This window comes from Charadrius vociferus, unplaced genomic scaffold (genome assembly GCF_000708025.1).
Source record: "Charadrius vociferus isolate BGI_N301 unplaced genomic scaffold, ASM70802v2 scaffold7, whole genome shotgun sequence".
Lineage (NCBI taxonomy): Eukaryota > Metazoa > Chordata > Aves > Charadriiformes > Charadriidae > Charadrius > Charadrius vociferus.
The window spans coordinates 7428196-7447269 of NW_009649308.1; the positions used below are offsets into that span (position 1 = coordinate 7428196).

At 36.1% G+C, this 19074-nt stretch overlaps 1 protein-coding gene across 1 annotated transcript in view; it reads right to left on the bottom strand.

The window, feature by feature from the left end:
* The window catches only part of SMARCA1 (SWI/SNF related, matrix associated, actin dependent regulator of chromatin, subfamily a, member 1), a 30571-nt gene extending 11862 nt beyond the window's left edge, over positions 1 to 18709 (bottom strand). Inside the window, exons 1-18 of the mRNA XM_009889347.1 lie at positions 18695 to 18709; positions 16583 to 16669; positions 14410 to 14576; positions 13380 to 13480; positions 13164 to 13264; positions 12701 to 12880; positions 10302 to 10457; positions 9935 to 10066; positions 9100 to 9168; positions 8234 to 8343; positions 7313 to 7539; positions 6636 to 6757; positions 6085 to 6237; positions 4510 to 4642; positions 3374 to 3522; positions 2631 to 2750; positions 1332 to 1442; positions 1011 to 1124 (exon numbers count right to left, since the gene is read on the bottom strand). Of these exons, the coding sequence (XP_009887649.1) occupies positions 1011 to 1124; positions 1332 to 1442; positions 2631 to 2750; positions 3374 to 3522; positions 4510 to 4642; positions 6085 to 6237; positions 6636 to 6757; positions 7313 to 7539; positions 8234 to 8343; positions 9100 to 9168; positions 9935 to 10066; positions 10302 to 10457; positions 12701 to 12880; positions 13164 to 13264; positions 13380 to 13480; positions 14410 to 14576; positions 16583 to 16669; positions 18695 to 18709 (2247 nt within the window). The remainder of the gene's footprint in view (positions 1 to 1010; positions 1125 to 1331; positions 1443 to 2630; positions 2751 to 3373; positions 3523 to 4509; positions 4643 to 6084; positions 6238 to 6635; positions 6758 to 7312; positions 7540 to 8233; positions 8344 to 9099; positions 9169 to 9934; positions 10067 to 10301; positions 10458 to 12700; positions 12881 to 13163; positions 13265 to 13379; positions 13481 to 14409; positions 14577 to 16582; positions 16670 to 18694) is intronic.
* Positions 18710 to 19074: the final 365 nt, after the last annotated feature.

Consider the following 19074-nt stretch of genomic DNA (forward strand, 5'->3'; position numbering starts at 1 on the left):
AATTCTATCCTACCATCCACATAAAATTCTTTTTGCTTCAAGCTAGATTCTAAGACACCTTCTTGCTTTTTCTTAAAAATGTATTTAGCTAATATTAATTCTGCTCTTTTGCAACACCAACTTCCTATCTGTTGCTTTGTATGACAAGTTTATGCTCTCCAACATATTTTATACGAGATTGCTTCTCGTTTCAACCTGGCATGAAACATAGGGCTTTTTAAAGTAAGTCACATGTCTGGTAGTAGCAGGTCCATTTGATTTACTCAGCCAATACTGGCGCGAGTAATGAAAATCAACATCAAAACAGAATCGGTGTTCACTACTTCTCCAGTAATGTCAGCAGGGAAGAGGGAGAAATTCAGTTAAGGCATAGTAGGAAAAAAAAAAAAAAAGATAAGTCTGTTGACTGGTTTTCTTTTTGTAGTAGTAATACACTCAGACTTCTCCCCACCTTTAAACATTTTCTATCCCAGTAAAATGCCAGGAAAATTGGTATCACTTGGCTTACCATCGTATCAACACAAAGTCAACTTCAATATTACCTTAAGTTTCTTTCTGCACAAAATATACAAAAGCTATAATGAAAAAAAAATCATGCCCTGGAAGGTGATCTTACATTAGCCAAAAATTATCTTCTCACCTTATATCATATATCTCATGTTTGTTTCTGAAAAGCGTATGAAGCATCAGAACTGTCTTTTTTCTACTGTATTTTACTGTTAGTAACGCACTACAAAACACAAAGCTATGCAGCTATGAATTTTTTAATGAAGGAAGGAATTACAGATTACTTTTTCTGTTCTGCAGTGGAACATAAAACAGGAATAGAGGTTTTAAGCCATTTTCCTTCACAATGAGAAGCACTTTGCAAAAAAAAATAAGACCAGAATGATATTTTTTAGTTGCCATCTGATTTACTTCATTTAGCTATTGTCAGGGTTGCAGTAAATCTGCAAAGAGGGATTAGAAAACATTTCATTAATTTGAAGAGGAAAAAAAAAAAGCATTACCTTATATCCTATAGTCTTACGATAATACAGAATTTCTTTTTCCAGGAGTTCAAATAACCGTGGTGGGAAAAACTGGAAATCCTGAATATTTGGTTGTTTTGGAGGTCGTGGAGCCTTCAAAAAGACACAGACACATTATCATTCCCTAAGATTGATTTCTGTGCAATTAAACTGCCATGATTCAGTAGCAGTGGCAGCCTATCACTTTGTAAATACATTCATTTTATTACCAGTATTGGGTGAGAGCAGGGGATGCAACATGGGAGAGGAGAAGAGCAAACAAACAACATAAAAAACCCTCCATACTTGCCAACCTCTTACCTTTGGGACTTTTGGTTCACTAACACGTAAGGCTTCTCTGAAATAAGCATCAACTGCATAATTAGCTTTGCGTTCTCGTTTTGGAGGCTCTATCCATTCCATCATGCTCAGCTACACACAGAACAGAATAAAAAGATATTAAAGTACCTCTATGCTTTCCTAAAGTCACAAAAATAACGACTAATGTGGCACTGCAAAACAGGAATATATTTTCACACAGCAAATCTAATGGTTGTGGTCAACAATTTGGATACTGCAACAGAACTCAAAAATAATCTAAAATTATAGCTGATGACAACACATATTTAAACACATAAAAGATAACGCACAAGTAATGGAGTGCAGTGGCATGGATAGATCCCTTTACTGTATTCTACTTATTTCAGACTCCTGAGTAAGGTTATGATTCCATCTATCAAAACACAACGGAAGGACGGGGACATGGGCTCTGAATTCTATAGTATCTTGTGATATGAATGAATTACTTCTCCTCTAAACATCACAATGAATAACGTCTACAGAGGCTACAACATTGGAAAAAAAGTATCTACTAGCAGCAAATTAATTTTAACTAAATCACTTGAATTATACTTACTCATGCATATTTCAAGACTATGTTGTATTTAGCTGGCTTCTTGTAATGACATTATCAACATGAAAAAAAGAATCTTACATATATACATATATCCCCCACTCTATTCTCATTAAATATTTTATTTTTTCTAAATGTTTCTTCAAAATTGATAATAAAGCTGGGTTAGAAGGGCGTTCTGATTTTAGATTAAGACCTTAAGGATATCTTGACTATATGTCCCATACAAAACACAGGTAACATTGTGGGATCCTGAGTAATACCTCTTTGTTTAGAGGAGCCTTCTATAACTAGGTAAATCATTGTACAAACATTTCACATTAACGCTTGTGACTAAAACCTCCACTGCAAAAGAGACTTCAGTCCAAGTTCCACTTTTAAAACTATTATGAGGCCTGTTTTTTCCTCTGGGTTATGTGGCAGTAAAATAATACTGGCTGCAGCAGTATAGTAGGATGCAACACAGTATTTCAGGTGCAGAAAGGATAAAATCCGAGCAGTATTATCAGATTCTACCATGCACAAAAACAGTGGGGCCAAAAGCTAATTCAACAAAAATTCAGAATACGTGGATTTTTCAGAGGCTAAGTGAATTTTTAAGTGGCTTCTTACTTCTCTAGACTAACCTTTATAGCCATAACATTTCTAGTATGGCCTTTATGCTTGCACCACTAACCTAAAGTCTTAAAGACTTTAAGAAAAATTACCTTTTGTTTTTCTCTATAATCTTCACCTTCAAAGTTGTATAAGCTCATCTCTGTGTCCATAGTGAAATTTCTTAAGGAGCTCTCCCCCATTTTCTGCAATCGTTCATTCATTTCAGCTGTCTGAAATACAGGAAGATACTTTTAGAGTCACTCAAGCTGTTTTATCTTTTCTGAAAAAAAACAGGTTTCATCATTATTAAAACATTCTCAATGTCTTTTTCTGTTTTAAACTTCTACTTACATTTTTCTTGTAAGGAGAAACGCCCATAGTGCTTTTCAATTTTGAACAATCCGACTCCTAGACTTTCCATTAAACTCAATTTATTATGCTGGGATGTAGCCCTACAACTGTATGATTTAACTTTCAAACTGAAATGAAATTTATGCCCAGCTCTTTGGAGATGAAGTGGTAGTTCATTTTTACACAGACCTACCTATTCCCTAGTAAAGTTCCATAAAGGTTTTGTGTCTATTAGAATTGTTGGCATAAAATTTACATCTTCCTAAAAGCCCGCAAAATAAACAGTCCTTAAGATATGATGCATAAAGGCTGAACTTTGAAAATAATTATAACTCACTAATTCCACTGCTTCAAAGCTTTCATAAGCTTTAAAATATTTACAAATAGTAAAGAAATACTTGGGCATAAAAATAGATTTACATAATCAGATTTAATTTCTATTTTGTGCATATATCTTTAATGTTTCACACATTTCGAATTCCATACGAAACTGTTCTCTAACCTTTTTTTCACCTCTTTCTAAAATAGTCGTTATATCTTCTTCTGTCAGCTCACTATCTTTGGAAGCAAAAACATGTGTGGCTCCATGCCGGATCATCTGTAGCATCTCGTCTTTTGCCAGTTTGTTAGACTGTTGATCTATGAGTCTTCCTAAAATTAGAAGAAACATGTTGAAAATTGTAATACAAATACATTGTAGGACCATACAAACAGCCAATTTTTTTTAGTTCACTGGAAGAACAAGAAAGTAAAAACACAAGAACAATGCAGAAAAAAAATTACATTTCACTTGAGCTGAAAATAAACAGAAATTGGGAACTTCAGGCAAAATAAAGAAATAACAACTTTGGATCAAGCCATAACAAAGAATGTTTCACAGTCAGATAATCCAAATTTTATGTTTAAGATCTTATTCTTACAAAGTTAGCTGACCTTTTAAGATCAAAATCTTATTTCAAGATGAAAAATTACAAAGTAGTCTGTAATAACCATTAAGAAATACTTAAAATTTTTAACAGTCACTTCACTGATTACAACCCAAATCTCTGAATATTTTTCTCAAAATTTTAATTTCTGTCTCAAAGTTTCACTTATCCTATCTCATCTCTTCACAGACCATCAAAATTTGGACCACCATCCTTTTAGTAGCCCACCCTTTTGGAAATACAAACAACCTTCAAAACTTAGCTTCAGAACCTTAGTTTTTGGCAAAGTATTCTTCCAAGAGCTTCTAAACAAAGACACACAAAGCAGTTTTAATGTTCAGTGAATTCATATGTGGCAAGAAGCACATCTATATAATTATTTTTATCTATCAGGGAACATTTTTTTTCTTTTTTTTCCATTTTAACATATCACAAAACCCAAGTAACGTCTATTCAGCTATAGTTTGCTTTCCTCATTTAGAGTCTTAGTATAAGTCTATTCCCACATTATTTAGGAAAACAGATTTTTTTCAAAAATTTCAGCTGAACAAGTGAATTACTAATACATTATAGTTTCTTAGGTTGATTTAGGGTACTGCTATTATACACAAGGCCTGCTTTCGCTCATACTGTACATTTGTACAGTTATTTAACCCATACTTTAAGGGACTGAACAATTCTGTTGCAGACAAACATATATAGCAGTTGATACCTTGTTGTATAACTATAGAGTCCAGTCTCAGTTTTATTTCAGCTCTTTCTACAATCCTCTCTTCAACAGTATTATCAGTGATTAGTCGAAACACCCGTACTGGTTTCTTTTGACCAATACGATGCGCACGATCCTAACAAACATAAATCAATGAGTGTTCAGCAACAAAAACTCACAAGCAATACACAGTTAGCTTGCAGAAATAGCAGACTGAAACTAACATATATTTCTTGGTTCCTTACTTATTCAGGTGTACACAAAAACGTGAAACCAGTATAGTAATATTGACATATCTGGCTACTACACCTTTTAAGTTTGGGTCATTCTATAGTAATAAATGCAACTACATCATTGTAAATGAAGGCAACTGAATGTTTGTTTCGACTGCAATTAGGAAGTGGAGATACAACAGTATACACATACTCACACCTGCACTGCTTTCAAACCAATTCTCTCACTTCACATAGGTATTGAAACTTTGGCATCCCTGGCTTGAGCATATTAAGAGCATTCCACGGGCAAAGTCCATGCAGCCACAGCTTTAATACCGCAGTTGTCCCAAGCTAGATGTATTAAAGCCTCGATATGCAGCTCACACAGAACAAGTACAATACACAGCAAATGAGGTTATATAACTAACATACTATGCTTATTTGTAACCAAACTTGTGCTTATTCTCTCTAGAAAACATAAACAGAAAATATTATTTTGTCCTCTTAAATAAAAAAAGTTAAACAACTGGCCTTCAAGCTGTTGGTAGTAGAATTTTCTGACTGTCCTTTAAACATGAGTCGTTAAATTTTTTACTCTCCTGCACAATATTAATTTCTTCCTGTAAGAAGAAAGCCTTCCTACTAAAGCTCACAAATCACACTCATCAGCTTCCAGGAAGTTGGTCTACTCTTGGCAGTCAGCATGCATATAGAAAGGATGAGTTATTCACAGTAAATATTTGGTGTGTTTAAGTGCATTAAAAAACAAACAAAACCAAACACAAACCAAAGAACAAATACCCCACCCCCCAATCATGCAAGGAAGATCGTGCGAGTTTTATTCCACATGAAACAAATTATAGACTTGATGTTTTTATATTCAGCACTCAGAAAGAGAAGATTTTAGTATGTTTAACCCAAAGACAAAGTGTTTTGCACTTATGCAGAAACAAGTTAGACTACAAAAGCATAAGCTTCACAAAAGGGAGGAATATAAAGCTGCATGCTTTCAATTCTTTGCTATTATTTCGGAAACAGCCCTCTGTTGTCTTCTGGAAAGACAGAATTAAGAATAATTCTATGGATAAATATTGATATTGATATGGATAAATATTGATACAGTATTTTGACAGAAGCAGTATTATTCAATTATAAAAATAGTTAAGACTTATTTAGAGAGAAAAATCAACAGCTTCTTCCACAATTCTTTTCATGCCCTTTTTATGCAATTCCTTAGTTTCTTGGTATTAAATACAAAAAATAAAGAAAAATAACGAAAAATGCAAGTTCTGGAAACACTTATGCAAATTACAACAACAATGACAACTTTAACAAATTAATGTATATTAGAGAGTTAACTCACCATGGCTTGCAGATCTACTTGAGGGTTCCAATCTGAATCATAGAGAATAACCACATCAGCAGTTGCCAAATTAATTCCAAGACCTCCAGCTCTAGTACTCAGCATGAAAATGAATTTACTACTGTTAGGAGCATTAAATGTATCTATTGCTTCCTAAAAGAAAAAAAAGTGTCATTAAAATATCAGTTTTCAAACAAGCTTCCAAACAAACTGATGGGTTTTCAATGAAATTTCTTTGAAATATACAGAATTTTCATACCAAAACCAATTTTTATAGAAGTAAGAAACCGTACATTTGCACAGGTAGAAAAGTCAATTCTGAGATCACAAAATATTACATTTTTCATTTAGCTGAGCAACAAGTGAAACCTACTTTACTGTGGACTTTGGTTAGAAAAAAATATATACCCTTAGCAGTCTTCTTAAACTGTGCCATTTTTGCTTTACTTTAAGCAATGATGTAGCCACTTATATATACATGTAAATTATAACTTCTTTATGATCTAATATGGAAAACACAGACATTTCTTGTTTATATACAACTTTCTCACCTCTCTCTCTTCATGTGGTGTCTGTCCATCAAGTCGGCAGTACTCATATCCACGCCACATGCAATAGTCTTCCAAAATATCCAGTAAGCGAGTCATCTGACTAAAAAGTAGAACTCTAGAACCTGACAGAACACCACAGAAGGTTTTGTCGTTATGTTTTCACATTAATCTTATCACAGAGCTTACTATAGAGCATAAGTAAGAATTCATGTGACCTATTCTGTACTATGCCTAACTTATTCAAATAAGTCTTTCCTCTGGAGTTACTTTTCTGGTATTGATTTAACTTGTCCTCAAGACAGGTTATTTGATAATTTATACAGAAGAAACACAGTTGAAGAAACAGAACACTGAAAACCATGGTAAGGTAAGTGGCTGACAACTGATGTGCACAAGACAAACTAATACTCTCAGAAATTTTCTTAAAGACAGCAGAAGGGAGGCTCCGCTCTTCGTTTCCTTCTACTTCTCCACATTATTAGTCTTCCTCATCGTTCCTGTAAGACTTCCTTTCCTCCATGTGTTAAGATCTACAGAAAAATGATTTTCAACAAAAACCTCACTGAAAGTAATAAACACATTCACTAGTGCAAAGACAAGAATCAATCTATGCAATTTTTGAAAGATAGTTTTACTTACAAGCATTCAGATCACTACTGTTCATACACAGTACTCACCTTGCTCTCGGAGTTTTGCTAGCAGTTTATCCAGAACTAACATTTTACCACTGTTAGTGATGAGATGCGTGTCAGTGGTGTAAGGAGGGCCCGGCTCGGCACCATCAAATAAGTAAGGATGGTTACAGCATTTCCGCAGCTGCATCAGAATATTCAGCAGACGCATCTTATCCATTTTCCCAGCTGAATTCAGGATATCAATATCTTTCATCAGGATCCTTGTGTACCTGGAGTTTTGTAGGCAAGTTTGAACAACTCTCAGTTTTTATTTGGTATATAAAACGTGAATGAAACCCTGCAATATCCCAATTACTTATTTCTGGATGCAGGAGTTTGCTTTGTTTATATAATAATGAGCTATACTATTCTTATGAAACTTGGCAAAAATGTCTGATAATAAGGATTTATAAATCCATACCTAAACATGAAAGGCAATTTGTCTGTGAGTGAAAATGATCTGTCATTTACTGGGTTATCTTACACTTCCATTTTAGGACTACAAAGTAGACTAAAGATACCAATCACTTGACCAAAGCTGCTACACTGACCTGGCTCCTTTTGTCGTATCTCTTCTGGGTATGTGGCTCCTCAAGGTTTTATTTTCATTTCAGCTCAAACTTTTACTGGTGCACACATACTTGGATCAAAGGAGGAAACTTAGTAGACATATGTTCTTTCAAATAAAATTAAGAAAGGAAAAGAAATTTCTGCTTTATTCCTCCAAACCTTTTTTATTACCTTTCCTAAGCTCTTTGCAACTTGTGCATCCTTAAAAAAAAAGCCCCCAAGACAGCTATAAATAGTCTTCTCCATCTGACTGTCTTAACATGCAACTACAAGGAAAAAAAAAAAAAAAATCTGTCTGAAGAGCTGTAGTGTTCGTTATCGAAAAAGAATCTTACTTTAATGTAAATAACTCACCATTCCCTCTGCATTTTGCTGAGCCCAAGATAAATTTTTACTTCCTTCTTTGGAGGCAAACTCTTTTCTACTTCAGCCTTTATGCGACGTAATAAAAACGGCTTCAAAACCTGCACAAAGTGAGTTTTTCCACAGATAAATTTATAAAACTGATTGTCTCAAATACAAAATTAACAGATTAAATTATCTGATATTTATTCAGAACTAACCAGTATCTATTGCTGTCATGGTGACTCCTTCAGAAAAATTCTGCTAAAGTCTGCAAAATGAAGCTGTCCACTAACAGTCTTAAGTTTACACATAAATATGTAACACTACATAAAGATTGCCATTACTCATCCCAGTTGTTACCCTAAACAAGGGCCAAACCCATAAGCTTATAAAATCTATTTATTACCCTTTAACATAAGCTCTGTTTCATTTCCATGAGCAGCATATACAAAATACACCAATATTTTGAAGATAATGTATGTTGCACTTCCGATTTGTTTTGTTACTGCATGATAAAAAGTCTTTTATCTCATGCACAGTAAAACAAAGGTAAAGGCATGCCTTTATTCAGACTAGCATGACGTGTATCAGTATACTATTTACAATAATAACTGGTTTCAAAAAGATGTCAAAATTCTTCATTTTCACATTTTATGTATAGATTTTGCCTGCTTCAAATAGTAATGTTACAAAAAGCAGTATCTATAATAGTAAGTTCCAATATATAATTCATGAAAATTCTGTTGGGCATTTCTGTAACTAAATACCTTCACGTTCACCTCCTCGACTTTGAGATGACGGGGGAAATAATCTGTTTTTCTTTTTTACACTATGTATGCTAATGATGACACGTCGTTACAGCTTTAATTACTTACAGCATGAAGTCTTTCTACAAGTTTCTGATCACCAAGACAATTTTTAGTGTCGAACCAGGAGTCAAAATCCTGTGGTGAGAAACAACACAATTGGTCTGAACAGTTTATCATCTGTAGTTTTAACAGACACATATTGACTCTCTTTCACTCCAGCTGAGTGTGGCATAAATCTTGAGACAAATGACTTCTATGAGCAAAAGAAAAATCAGTCTGCAATTCTGTGCCAGCTCCCCAGCACATTACAGCATCCAAGTCAACTGTGTAACTCTGCAGACAAAATACTATTACTCTGGTTAATTTACAATGGTTTTCCATGCTCATCATTGCAGTGTCCAAGTTCTTCCCTTAGTGCTTGTGTAACGATGGGGCAAGAAAGTAAGAAAAGAAAAAAACTGAAATCCTTAAGTAAATAAGATGGACAACAGAGCGAAAACAACAGAACCGAGCGATACAAGTACAAAGACACATTAACAGTAAAAGATGAGAATGATGACTCAAATTCTAAATGAAAAATAGGCTTACGTCTATATAGATGCTTCACATTCTTCATTCTGCATTGCATTCTCAAATTTTGTTCCATTTTGCATAATACTTGAACTATTTAGAGTATTACATTTGCTACTACTGGCCTAAGGCCTTACCTGCACTAACAGAATGCACTGTTTGAACTAGGTAGAGCAAAAAACTAATCTATAATTAGGTAAGCCACAGAGCTTCTACAGGTCTTCCACATCCTACGTCTCTTACTTAGGCTAGTCATTTCTTCTCTTCTGCAGAAAGCAGCCTGGGAATCAAAATAACAAGAACAAGACTGTACTTCCAAACCTCAACTTACATCTGCAGAATTGAAGACATCAGGTAAAAGAAAATTGAGTAATGCCCACAGCTCATGGAGGTTGTTCTGTAAAGGAGTTCCTGTAAGCAGCAATCGATTTGTTGTCTTGAACTCACGTACAATCTCTGACAGCTAGAAATACAACAAATAGTTATCATCATCATGTACATTCAAGCATAATGAATTTTCATCAGTTTCTGAAACCTGAAACAACATCAACAGTGAGCTACCTATGAAATTAATATTTACCACACAACAGCTTACGGCTTATATTTTAAAAAACACCCCAACACTTAAAAATCTGCTAAAAACAGATGGAACCTTTGTGTCAAATTATCTTCAAAGTATCGAATAATTTTGAGTTTACCTTAGACTTCTCATTCTTTATTCTGTGGGCTTCATCAATTACCAGGTACCTCCAGTTAAATTTTTTGAAGACTGACTTCTCTTTAATTACCATTTCATATGATGTAACACAAACATCCCATTCACCAGGCATCATAACATCACGGATAAAAGCAGCCTAAAGCAGAGCAATTGAATTAATAAACATTTATAAATACGAACAATTTATATGGAATTCAGTGAAACCTATCTCTGCCAACATTACTTATGTGCTAAGCTAGCACACAAAAGACAACTCTGAAACATCTTTTCAGTAACTGAAAGTTACTGTAACAAAAGCCTTCAATCCATTGTACTTTAAGCACAGACAGACCATCAGCTGGGGTTAAGCAAAAAAAATTTTCTCCTATTCAAAATTAATTATTTACTCTTCAGCTTAATTTTTCTGTAACTTACATACAGTACATATTACCAATAGGGAAAAAACATACTAAATTAACTAGTCCAAAGACACAATCCACAGAAAAGTGGAACTACTCACAAAGCCCACTCCCATCTTCTCTCTTCCCTAAAGATCTCCCTCCTTTGTCCCATCCCTATTTTGTAAGGGATACATACCTAGGCATATAAATTCTTTCACGTGGAAGAACATCACCCTATGGAAAAACTACACATGCAGGGCTCCAAGAAGTAACTTAGTAGGATACACAGATCACCCCAGCTAGTACGATTGACAGTACTGTTCAAGATCACAGCCTTGAGCTACCTAATGAAGGAATGTTCTGTACAATACTATGCACTGACTTACAAATGCAAATGTAAGCTCAGAGGTGCTTTAGTCACCACAGAACAGAGAGATTAGGTAGAAAACGAGGAAATGAAAAGTTATGACACTACAAACGTAAGACTCTGAAAGCAAAGAAAGTACAAAGTGAAGATGCACGCTTCCCTTCAACACAATCTTAATTTCATTCCACAGAACTAGCAATAAATACACTGTGGTACAAATATTATCAGACTTCAAATTAACAAAATCTCCAGAGCAGTACAGTCGAATCCAAGACTATAGCACTGGAAGGAACTGTTCAATTCACTAGCAAAACCAGCAGTTCCTCTCACAGAATCATTTAGGTTGGAAAAGACCCTTAAGATCACAGAGTCCAACCATTAATGTAACACTGCCAAATCCACCACTAAACCATGTCCCTAAGCGCTGTGTCTACACCTCTCTTAAATATCTCCATGGATGGTGACTCTACCACTTCCCTGAGAAGCATGTTCCAGTGCTTAATAATCCTTCCTGTGAAGAAATTTTTCCTAATATCCAATCTAAACCTCCCCTGGCACAACTTGAGGCCATTTCCTCTTGTCCTATCACTTGTGAAAACACCTCTAGTTTGCTCAGCCACTCCTCGTAAGACTTGTTCTCCAGATCCCTCACCAGCTTCGTTGTCCTTCTCTGAACACGCTCCAACACCTCAATGTCTTTCTTGTAGTGAGGGGCCCAAAACTGAAGACAATATTTGAGGTACGGCTTCATCAGTGCCGAGTACAGGGGGACAATCACTGCCCTAGTCCTCCTCACTACACTATTTCTTATACAGGCCAGCATGCTGTTGGCTTTCTTGGCCACCTGGGCACACTGCTGGCTCATATTCAGCCAGCCATCAACCAACACCCCCAGGTCCTTTTCTGCCAGGCAGCTTTCCAGCCACTCTTCCCCAAGCCTGTAGCACTGCATGGGGTTGTTGTGACCTAGGTGCTGGACCAGGCACTCGACCTTGTTGAACCTCACACCATTGGCCTTGGCCCATCAATCCAGCCTGTGCAGATCCCTCTGCAGAGTCTTTCTACCCTCAAGCAGTAACAGGCAGCCATGCAATCCGTATGAGAAGCCGCAGAATTTACAGGAACATCCAGCTCGTTGATTCCCTTCAAACTAGAAAACCACCCTGTATCTATTTTAAGGCCTTTACTATGAAAGTTGAAAAACTCTACAACAGAATCCCAGTTACAAGGCAAGGCATGGACATCAGACACAAGTAAAGAGTGGAAGAAGTCACGTAAAAAAGGTGAAGAAAGAGGTAACAAAGTGTAGGCAATAAAGAAAAGTGAATAAACACTGTCACAATGCAAGCACAGAAGGGATTAAAAAAAATAGGTTCAAAAATCAAAGAAGAAGACAACAGAAAAAGAGGTGAGTCAGACAGCTGTACTTTGATACCAGTCTATTATTTCACCTACTGATACGCATTTTTTCCTCATAGTTACAAAAATGAGATTTTGAATTTTCAACACTAATATAGTTAAAGATTACTAAAAAACTCTGTAATTAAGGAAGTAGCTTAGGGAGAATTCCACATAGCCTAATGCTAGTTTTTGACAAGTAACATGTACAGCTTTGATACGTAGAGCACTTACTCTGGCGTCTTTATCTCCAATAAGGCAAACAGCGCGTAATGACGGAACCCAGCGTTTGAATTCATTCATCCAGTTGTGCAAAGTTGATTTTGGAACCAGGACCATGTGTGGCCCAGGAATGTTTCGGTAATGCTTCAAATAGCCTAATAATGCTATTGTTTGCAGAGTCTTACCAAGGCCCTGCATTGACAAAGAAGGGGGGGGAAGAAACCTGCTGAAATGAAATACTATAAGAAATAGTTTCAAACAATTTTCCTACTATATAATTCTGCCACTTAAGTTGTTTAAAGCAAACTACACAGCAAATGTTTGCAGTACAATTTCTTTCACTGCATTACAATTCCAGTTGTGAAAAAGCTAAGTGTTGCAGAACGATGCATACTACTGCATATACATTAAAAACTACAGGCACTTGGATTTTGCTCAATAATTACCACAAAAATTCCAAAAGATTACTGCTTACCATTTCATCTGCCAGAATGCCATTAACACCATTTTCATACAATGAGATCATCCAGTTCAAACCTCTAACCTGATAATCTCTTAGTGTTCCTCCTTTCACATCTGTAAATGTAAGATTCCTCTAAGTGGAAAAATACTAAGTAGAAAAATTTAATTGTGATCTGCTTAGATTTTAATTGCATCAAAGCAATCAGAAAACTGACAATACAATACTTACATGAAGGAGACTCCTCAAATCGAATGCACACATTAGACGTTTTTCGACTCTCTGACAACAGCTCTTCATCTTCTTCTTGTTCTGTGCGCCTGTGACGATAACTAAAGAAAGAATCCGAGATTCATGTTTATACGAAATAGTTTCAAAACACTGACTATAAAATCAAAAGAGACAAATAATAGAAACAATCGCTGATCTACAATGTGTGTGTTCTAGTACCCTGACCAAAATCATACCCTGTTGATAAGTTATTCCTTTTGGTTCATTCCAGCTTTAATTAGAAAGGCTGATATGAAGTCCTCTGCTCCACACATAACTATACTCTGACAACAAGTATCATGAGTTCTCTAAGGTACTCTTAAATGAGCAACACAAAAATACAAAGCACACATCAGTGATGACTTTAGAATCAATTACTTCAACTATACATTCATTCATTAATACAACGATACCATTCAGAGGAATCATATATTCAGTTTAAAAAAAAATAGTTGCTTGCTATTACAAGAATCCTCAGAAACACCACATGCAGGCTATGACTGCATTACATATTACAATATAGACAGACTGGTGGAGCAAGACAATTGGTGCTGAGGATCCAACATCCACACTACATGCATTTTGTCTTGTTTTAGCTTGGACTAGCTCCACTCTGGTCCCATTGACATGTTCACTAGCAGCTGGAGCACATCAGGTGCATTTCTGGAGTGCGCTTTTTAGTTCAGCATCATGCAAAAGGAATTAATTTCACATGCTCCAGAATCACTCCACAACATGGACCAAAGCATGGTAAGTGGCAAGAATCAGGGAATTTACTTTAAAAGCGCATTCCTCATCCATGGTCATACTGACGTTGATGGATCAGCATGTAAACACCAACCAGCTTTTAAATAAATTATGATAACACCATTAACAGGACAAGTTCTGGACTTACTTAAAGCACAATCTCTATGCTACTAACTAAATAGATATGTTAAAATGTGTAACTTATGTGAAAGTGTAAGAAGTCGGAAATAAAAATAAAACATACTCCCCAGCTGAAATCAAACTCTGTTTTTCATCTTTCTTCATCCGTGGCCGTCCCAGCTTAACTTTCAATGGAGATGTTGGTGATTTTTGTGCTGCAGGCTGAATAAAATGGGCAAAAAGTTCCGTCTGCTTCAGGAGGAATTCAAACCTTTTTGCTCGATCTGCTTTCTAGTTTCCAAAGTGGGGAGAGAATTAAAAAAAGAAAAATCAATAACTTCTCTTCATAAAAAAATGTATTTTTGTCAAGAAACAGAATTCAGACACTCGTGAGAACAACTTATATGAGGAAAGACTGACAAGACCATCTGCCTACTGGTAGCCAACTCAGAGGGCTACAAGCATCATGAAATAGCTCTTGAGCTGCTTCAGCTTACAGCTAAGCCTGAATTGCACCCAATTGTAATGTGTGGTAGTTCAAATGATCCATCACAAATACCACAACAATCTGGAAGACATGGCAGCACCTGATAACCTCATCCCAGCAACTCATCCCCATTCAAAACTCAAAGATTAATACAACAACCCAAAACCAGCTTACTTGTATAGATTGCTTAAGTCTGCATGGCACACTAGCAACAGTGAAGGGATGCTTTAAAGGACTGTCTACAACAGATAAAGAAAAAAACTAAGGTTCTGACCTAGAATAAGGGATGAAATCCTAACCTTGCTCCAGTCAGTGGCAAAATTTCCATTAGCTTCAAGACTATCGGAATCTGATCCAAGACAACAATGTGGTAGCTCTGCTTTTAGAAGTATGACTAAAGTAAAGGATGCACCAGCTCAATACTGCTTTCACTGAAGTTTGTGAATTTTGCTGTCAAAAATCATTTCAGTTTTGCAATATCAATGAGGCATATGCACTTCACTATATAAAAACAGCAAACATATGTCCTTCTCTATATTTAAAAGACAACACATTACATATTTTTAAGAGAAATATGATAAAATGCAAACGGTATCTGACAGAATGAAATTGTCATCAGTTTCTCATTTTTAAGCATCATCTAACACTGTACCACTTAAAGCACTTTTCATGTGAACTCATTTATATATCTTGATATAAACTACAAAAGTGAAATTGTAGTTCTGTACCATAACCTTTCTAGGAAATATACAAACAACAGAAAGCTTTTCTGCAGGTAACATGTGCAAGTAAAAGCATTCTAACAGCATGTCCTGGTTTGAGCGGCACGGGATTAATTTCTCTTCCAGTAATTTTAGTTTGCAGTAAGGTCTCTTTCAATGCTTGGGAAAGCTGCACTTTTAGAAGATTCTAGTGTCTGAATTTGTGAAAATACTTACTTCATAGCCAGCTATGGCGTGTGGGTTTCAAGGTCTCAGTGTTTTTGAGTTAGCAAGGTGCAGGAATGAGGAGGAGCGAGACCCAGGCACTTGACCTAAGCTGGCCAACAGGATTATTTCATACCATGAACATCACATTTGATATAAATTAGAAAGTTTGCTGAGGAGTTCTCTCTCTCTTCTACAATGGCTGCGATCCTGAGAACTTCCTGCTCCAGTGCCAGACCCTTGAGTCCTTCTCTTCCTCCTGAAGCTGTAGCGCTCACAGTGTGACATTTGCTGTCCACTGCTGTAAATGCACATCTTCCTACTGATAGAATGGGCTGAGTATAGTCCTTGTATATTTTATATTGCTATCGGGATCAATATTGGTTCTTTAGTGTTATTAATGTTAATTATTTAGACTTATGCTATTAAATCTGTTTAAATGTCAACTCTCAGGTTTCCTTGTATTTTCCTGCTTCCCCTTTCGGGGTGGGGAGGGGTCATCGGGTGAGAGAATAGTTGTCTAAACGACAATAAATTGTTGTGGGTTCCTCAAACCGTAACGCAGCAATAACACAAACCAGGGCATTAGAAATCAACCTGATACGCAATGCATGATCTTGCCACATGAGGGCACTGCATTTCTTTTAATAGTGCACCCCTTACCAGCAAATAAACATCTTTAAAAAGATCTCCTGGAAAAAAATTCCGATTATTTTTCCCTTGCATTCATTATTGAACCATTTGTGTAAATAACTTGAAAATCAAATAAACTGTAAATACCAAGTAAAACTAGGGAAAAAAAGATGTAAGTGGAGGAGGAATGAAGTGGACATTTATGTTCGTATGGGATATGAAAATCCCTGTTTTGTCATGAAAACACTTACCATCTTCTCTTCATATTCTGGGTCCACTTCTTTTTCAGGTCTAGCTGCCTTTGGAGGAAGTTTGAGTTGAAACGGGGGATCATTTTTCTGGAATTCAAATTTTAAACACTTTATAAATATCAGCTTCTTTATTCACTAAAGCAAAAAGATATCAAACTGAACAACCATAGACACTACAAGATACACATGCTACTTAATAAATAATTATTTCAAAATGAAGTGACTGCATTAATCACATTACTTCACTCAAAGCAGAACCTGATATCTATGATGAAACTAAAGAGGAGATACGACCAGATAAAATGCAAGTTGAAGATTTGTCTCATGCTCGTGTTTATGTCTACAAATAGGATTCAAGTCGAAATCATTGAAAGAAAGCACTGAAAGGGGATGAAGTTTAATGTTTCACAGAGATCTTGTTTTAAATGCATACTTAAAATTAATATCTTTAAAAGATATTTAAAGAAAGTAAATATCATTTCTAACTGTAAAATTCCTAACTGTAAATTTCTGCATCATTCTGCATAATCTTCTTGCATCATGGTTTGGTTTTGTTTGTTTTCACTTCTAGATGAATACTCAGAGTTGTTTTGAAAATACAGGTTTCACTACACTTGGCCATATACCTAGGCAGTGATACGAATTAAATAACCAAATGAATCCATGCAGTAAGCACTGCATGGTATGCTCTCAAACCGTTAACAAAGAACTACCTTATTTACTATAAATGAAAGAAATTTAAGTAACTGTAACAAAAATGAATTACTTCTGTAGTTTATAAGATTAATTTCTGTCTTCAATTGGAAAGCTCAAAGCACATTTCCACAACTTCAACTGCTACATTGCTTTATATAAAATATTTTAGATATAAAATATGGTTTGATATACAAAAATATTTTATATCTAAAATTTTTCCCAATTCAGTCTTTGATGTATGTCTTTTTCCAAAACTCCTGCAAATAAAAAATATTAAGTATTTTTTCAGATGCATTAAATTCTGAAAGTGTTTTTGAAAAGCACTGAATAACTGCCAAAGTGGAAAAATAAAATGGAACAGAGCAGAGTCTTAATCTGACAGGTTGCAGCCCAGAAAACCAGCTGTATCCTGGGCTGCATCAAAAGCAGTGTGGCCAGCAGGTCGAGGGAAGGGATTCTGCCCCTCTACTCCACTCTCATGAGACCCCACCTGGAGTACTGCGTCCAGCTCTGAGGCCCCCAACATAAGGGGGACATGGATCTGTTGAAGCAGGTCCAGAGGAGGCCACGAAGATGATCAGAGGGCTGGAGCGCCTCTCCTATGAGGACAGGCTGAGAGAGTTGAGGTTGTTCAGCCTGGAGAAGAGAAGGGTCCAGGGAGACCTTATAGCCCCTTCCAGTACCTAAAGGGCTTCTACAGGAGAGCTGGGGAGGGACTTTTTACAAGGGCATGTAGTGACAGGACGAGGAGGAATGGCTTCAAACCGTAGGAGGGGAGATTTAGATCAGATATTAGGAAGAAATTCTTTACTCTCAGGGTGGTGAGACACTGGAACAGATTGCCCCGAGAAGCTGTGGCTGCCCCACCCCTGGAGGGGTTCAAGGCCAGGCTGGATGGGGCTTTGAGCAACCTGGGCTGGTGGGAGGTGTCCCTGCCCATGGCAAGGGGGGTGGAATGAGATGACCTTTAAGGTCCCTTCCAACTCTAGCCACTCTATGATTTTAAGTGCTTTAAGTATCAGCCTACTATAAATACATTAAAATGAAATAATAATTAATCTAAACAATTCAGTCAAGCAGCAAAACCAGACCAAAAAGGGACTAAATATGTAAAAGTCTGTCAAGCAACATTATGCTTAAGTTTCAGTTTATATGTATCTTACTGATACATATATATGCCAACTTACTCTGTAACTTTAAGCACAATTATGCAAATAGAATGAATATTTTCTGCAGTCAGAGATCACCTTTTCAAGTTTGAGCCCAAAGGCTTAATTCTTTGCAAAATGAACATTACTAAGTGTAAAAAGAAGTTGTTTGACAATTTAGTGATTTTATAAATGCACGAGTTCATCTTTGTAAGGCCAAATGACTATGTCGGAAATAGGTAGCATTAGAAATGTTCTATTCGCTTACAGTTTCTTCAGTCATATAGGTAATCAGCTAATCTCAGAAAGCAATGTTACACCAACATGCCAAAGAGCAGGTAACATTTTATATATGTGTATATTCACACCTCCATTATATTACTATATAACATACTCCGCAGTAAAAGAGACTGCCAGTGCTAGTATCAGGCCCAATCCTTCTTATTAAAGTGACAAAATACTCCTCCTTAGATGAAAACAAAATTGACAGTAGGCCATTTCAAATATCTCTCTCACTTCCTCTAGAAATAAATTACATAGCTATGTGCTACTGGAAAAGAGTTGTCTGTCTACCGCAGGTAAGTATGAAGTTTCTCCCAGGCAAAGCGGAGCAACACAATATTATAAGAATCCCCTTTAACTGCAAGT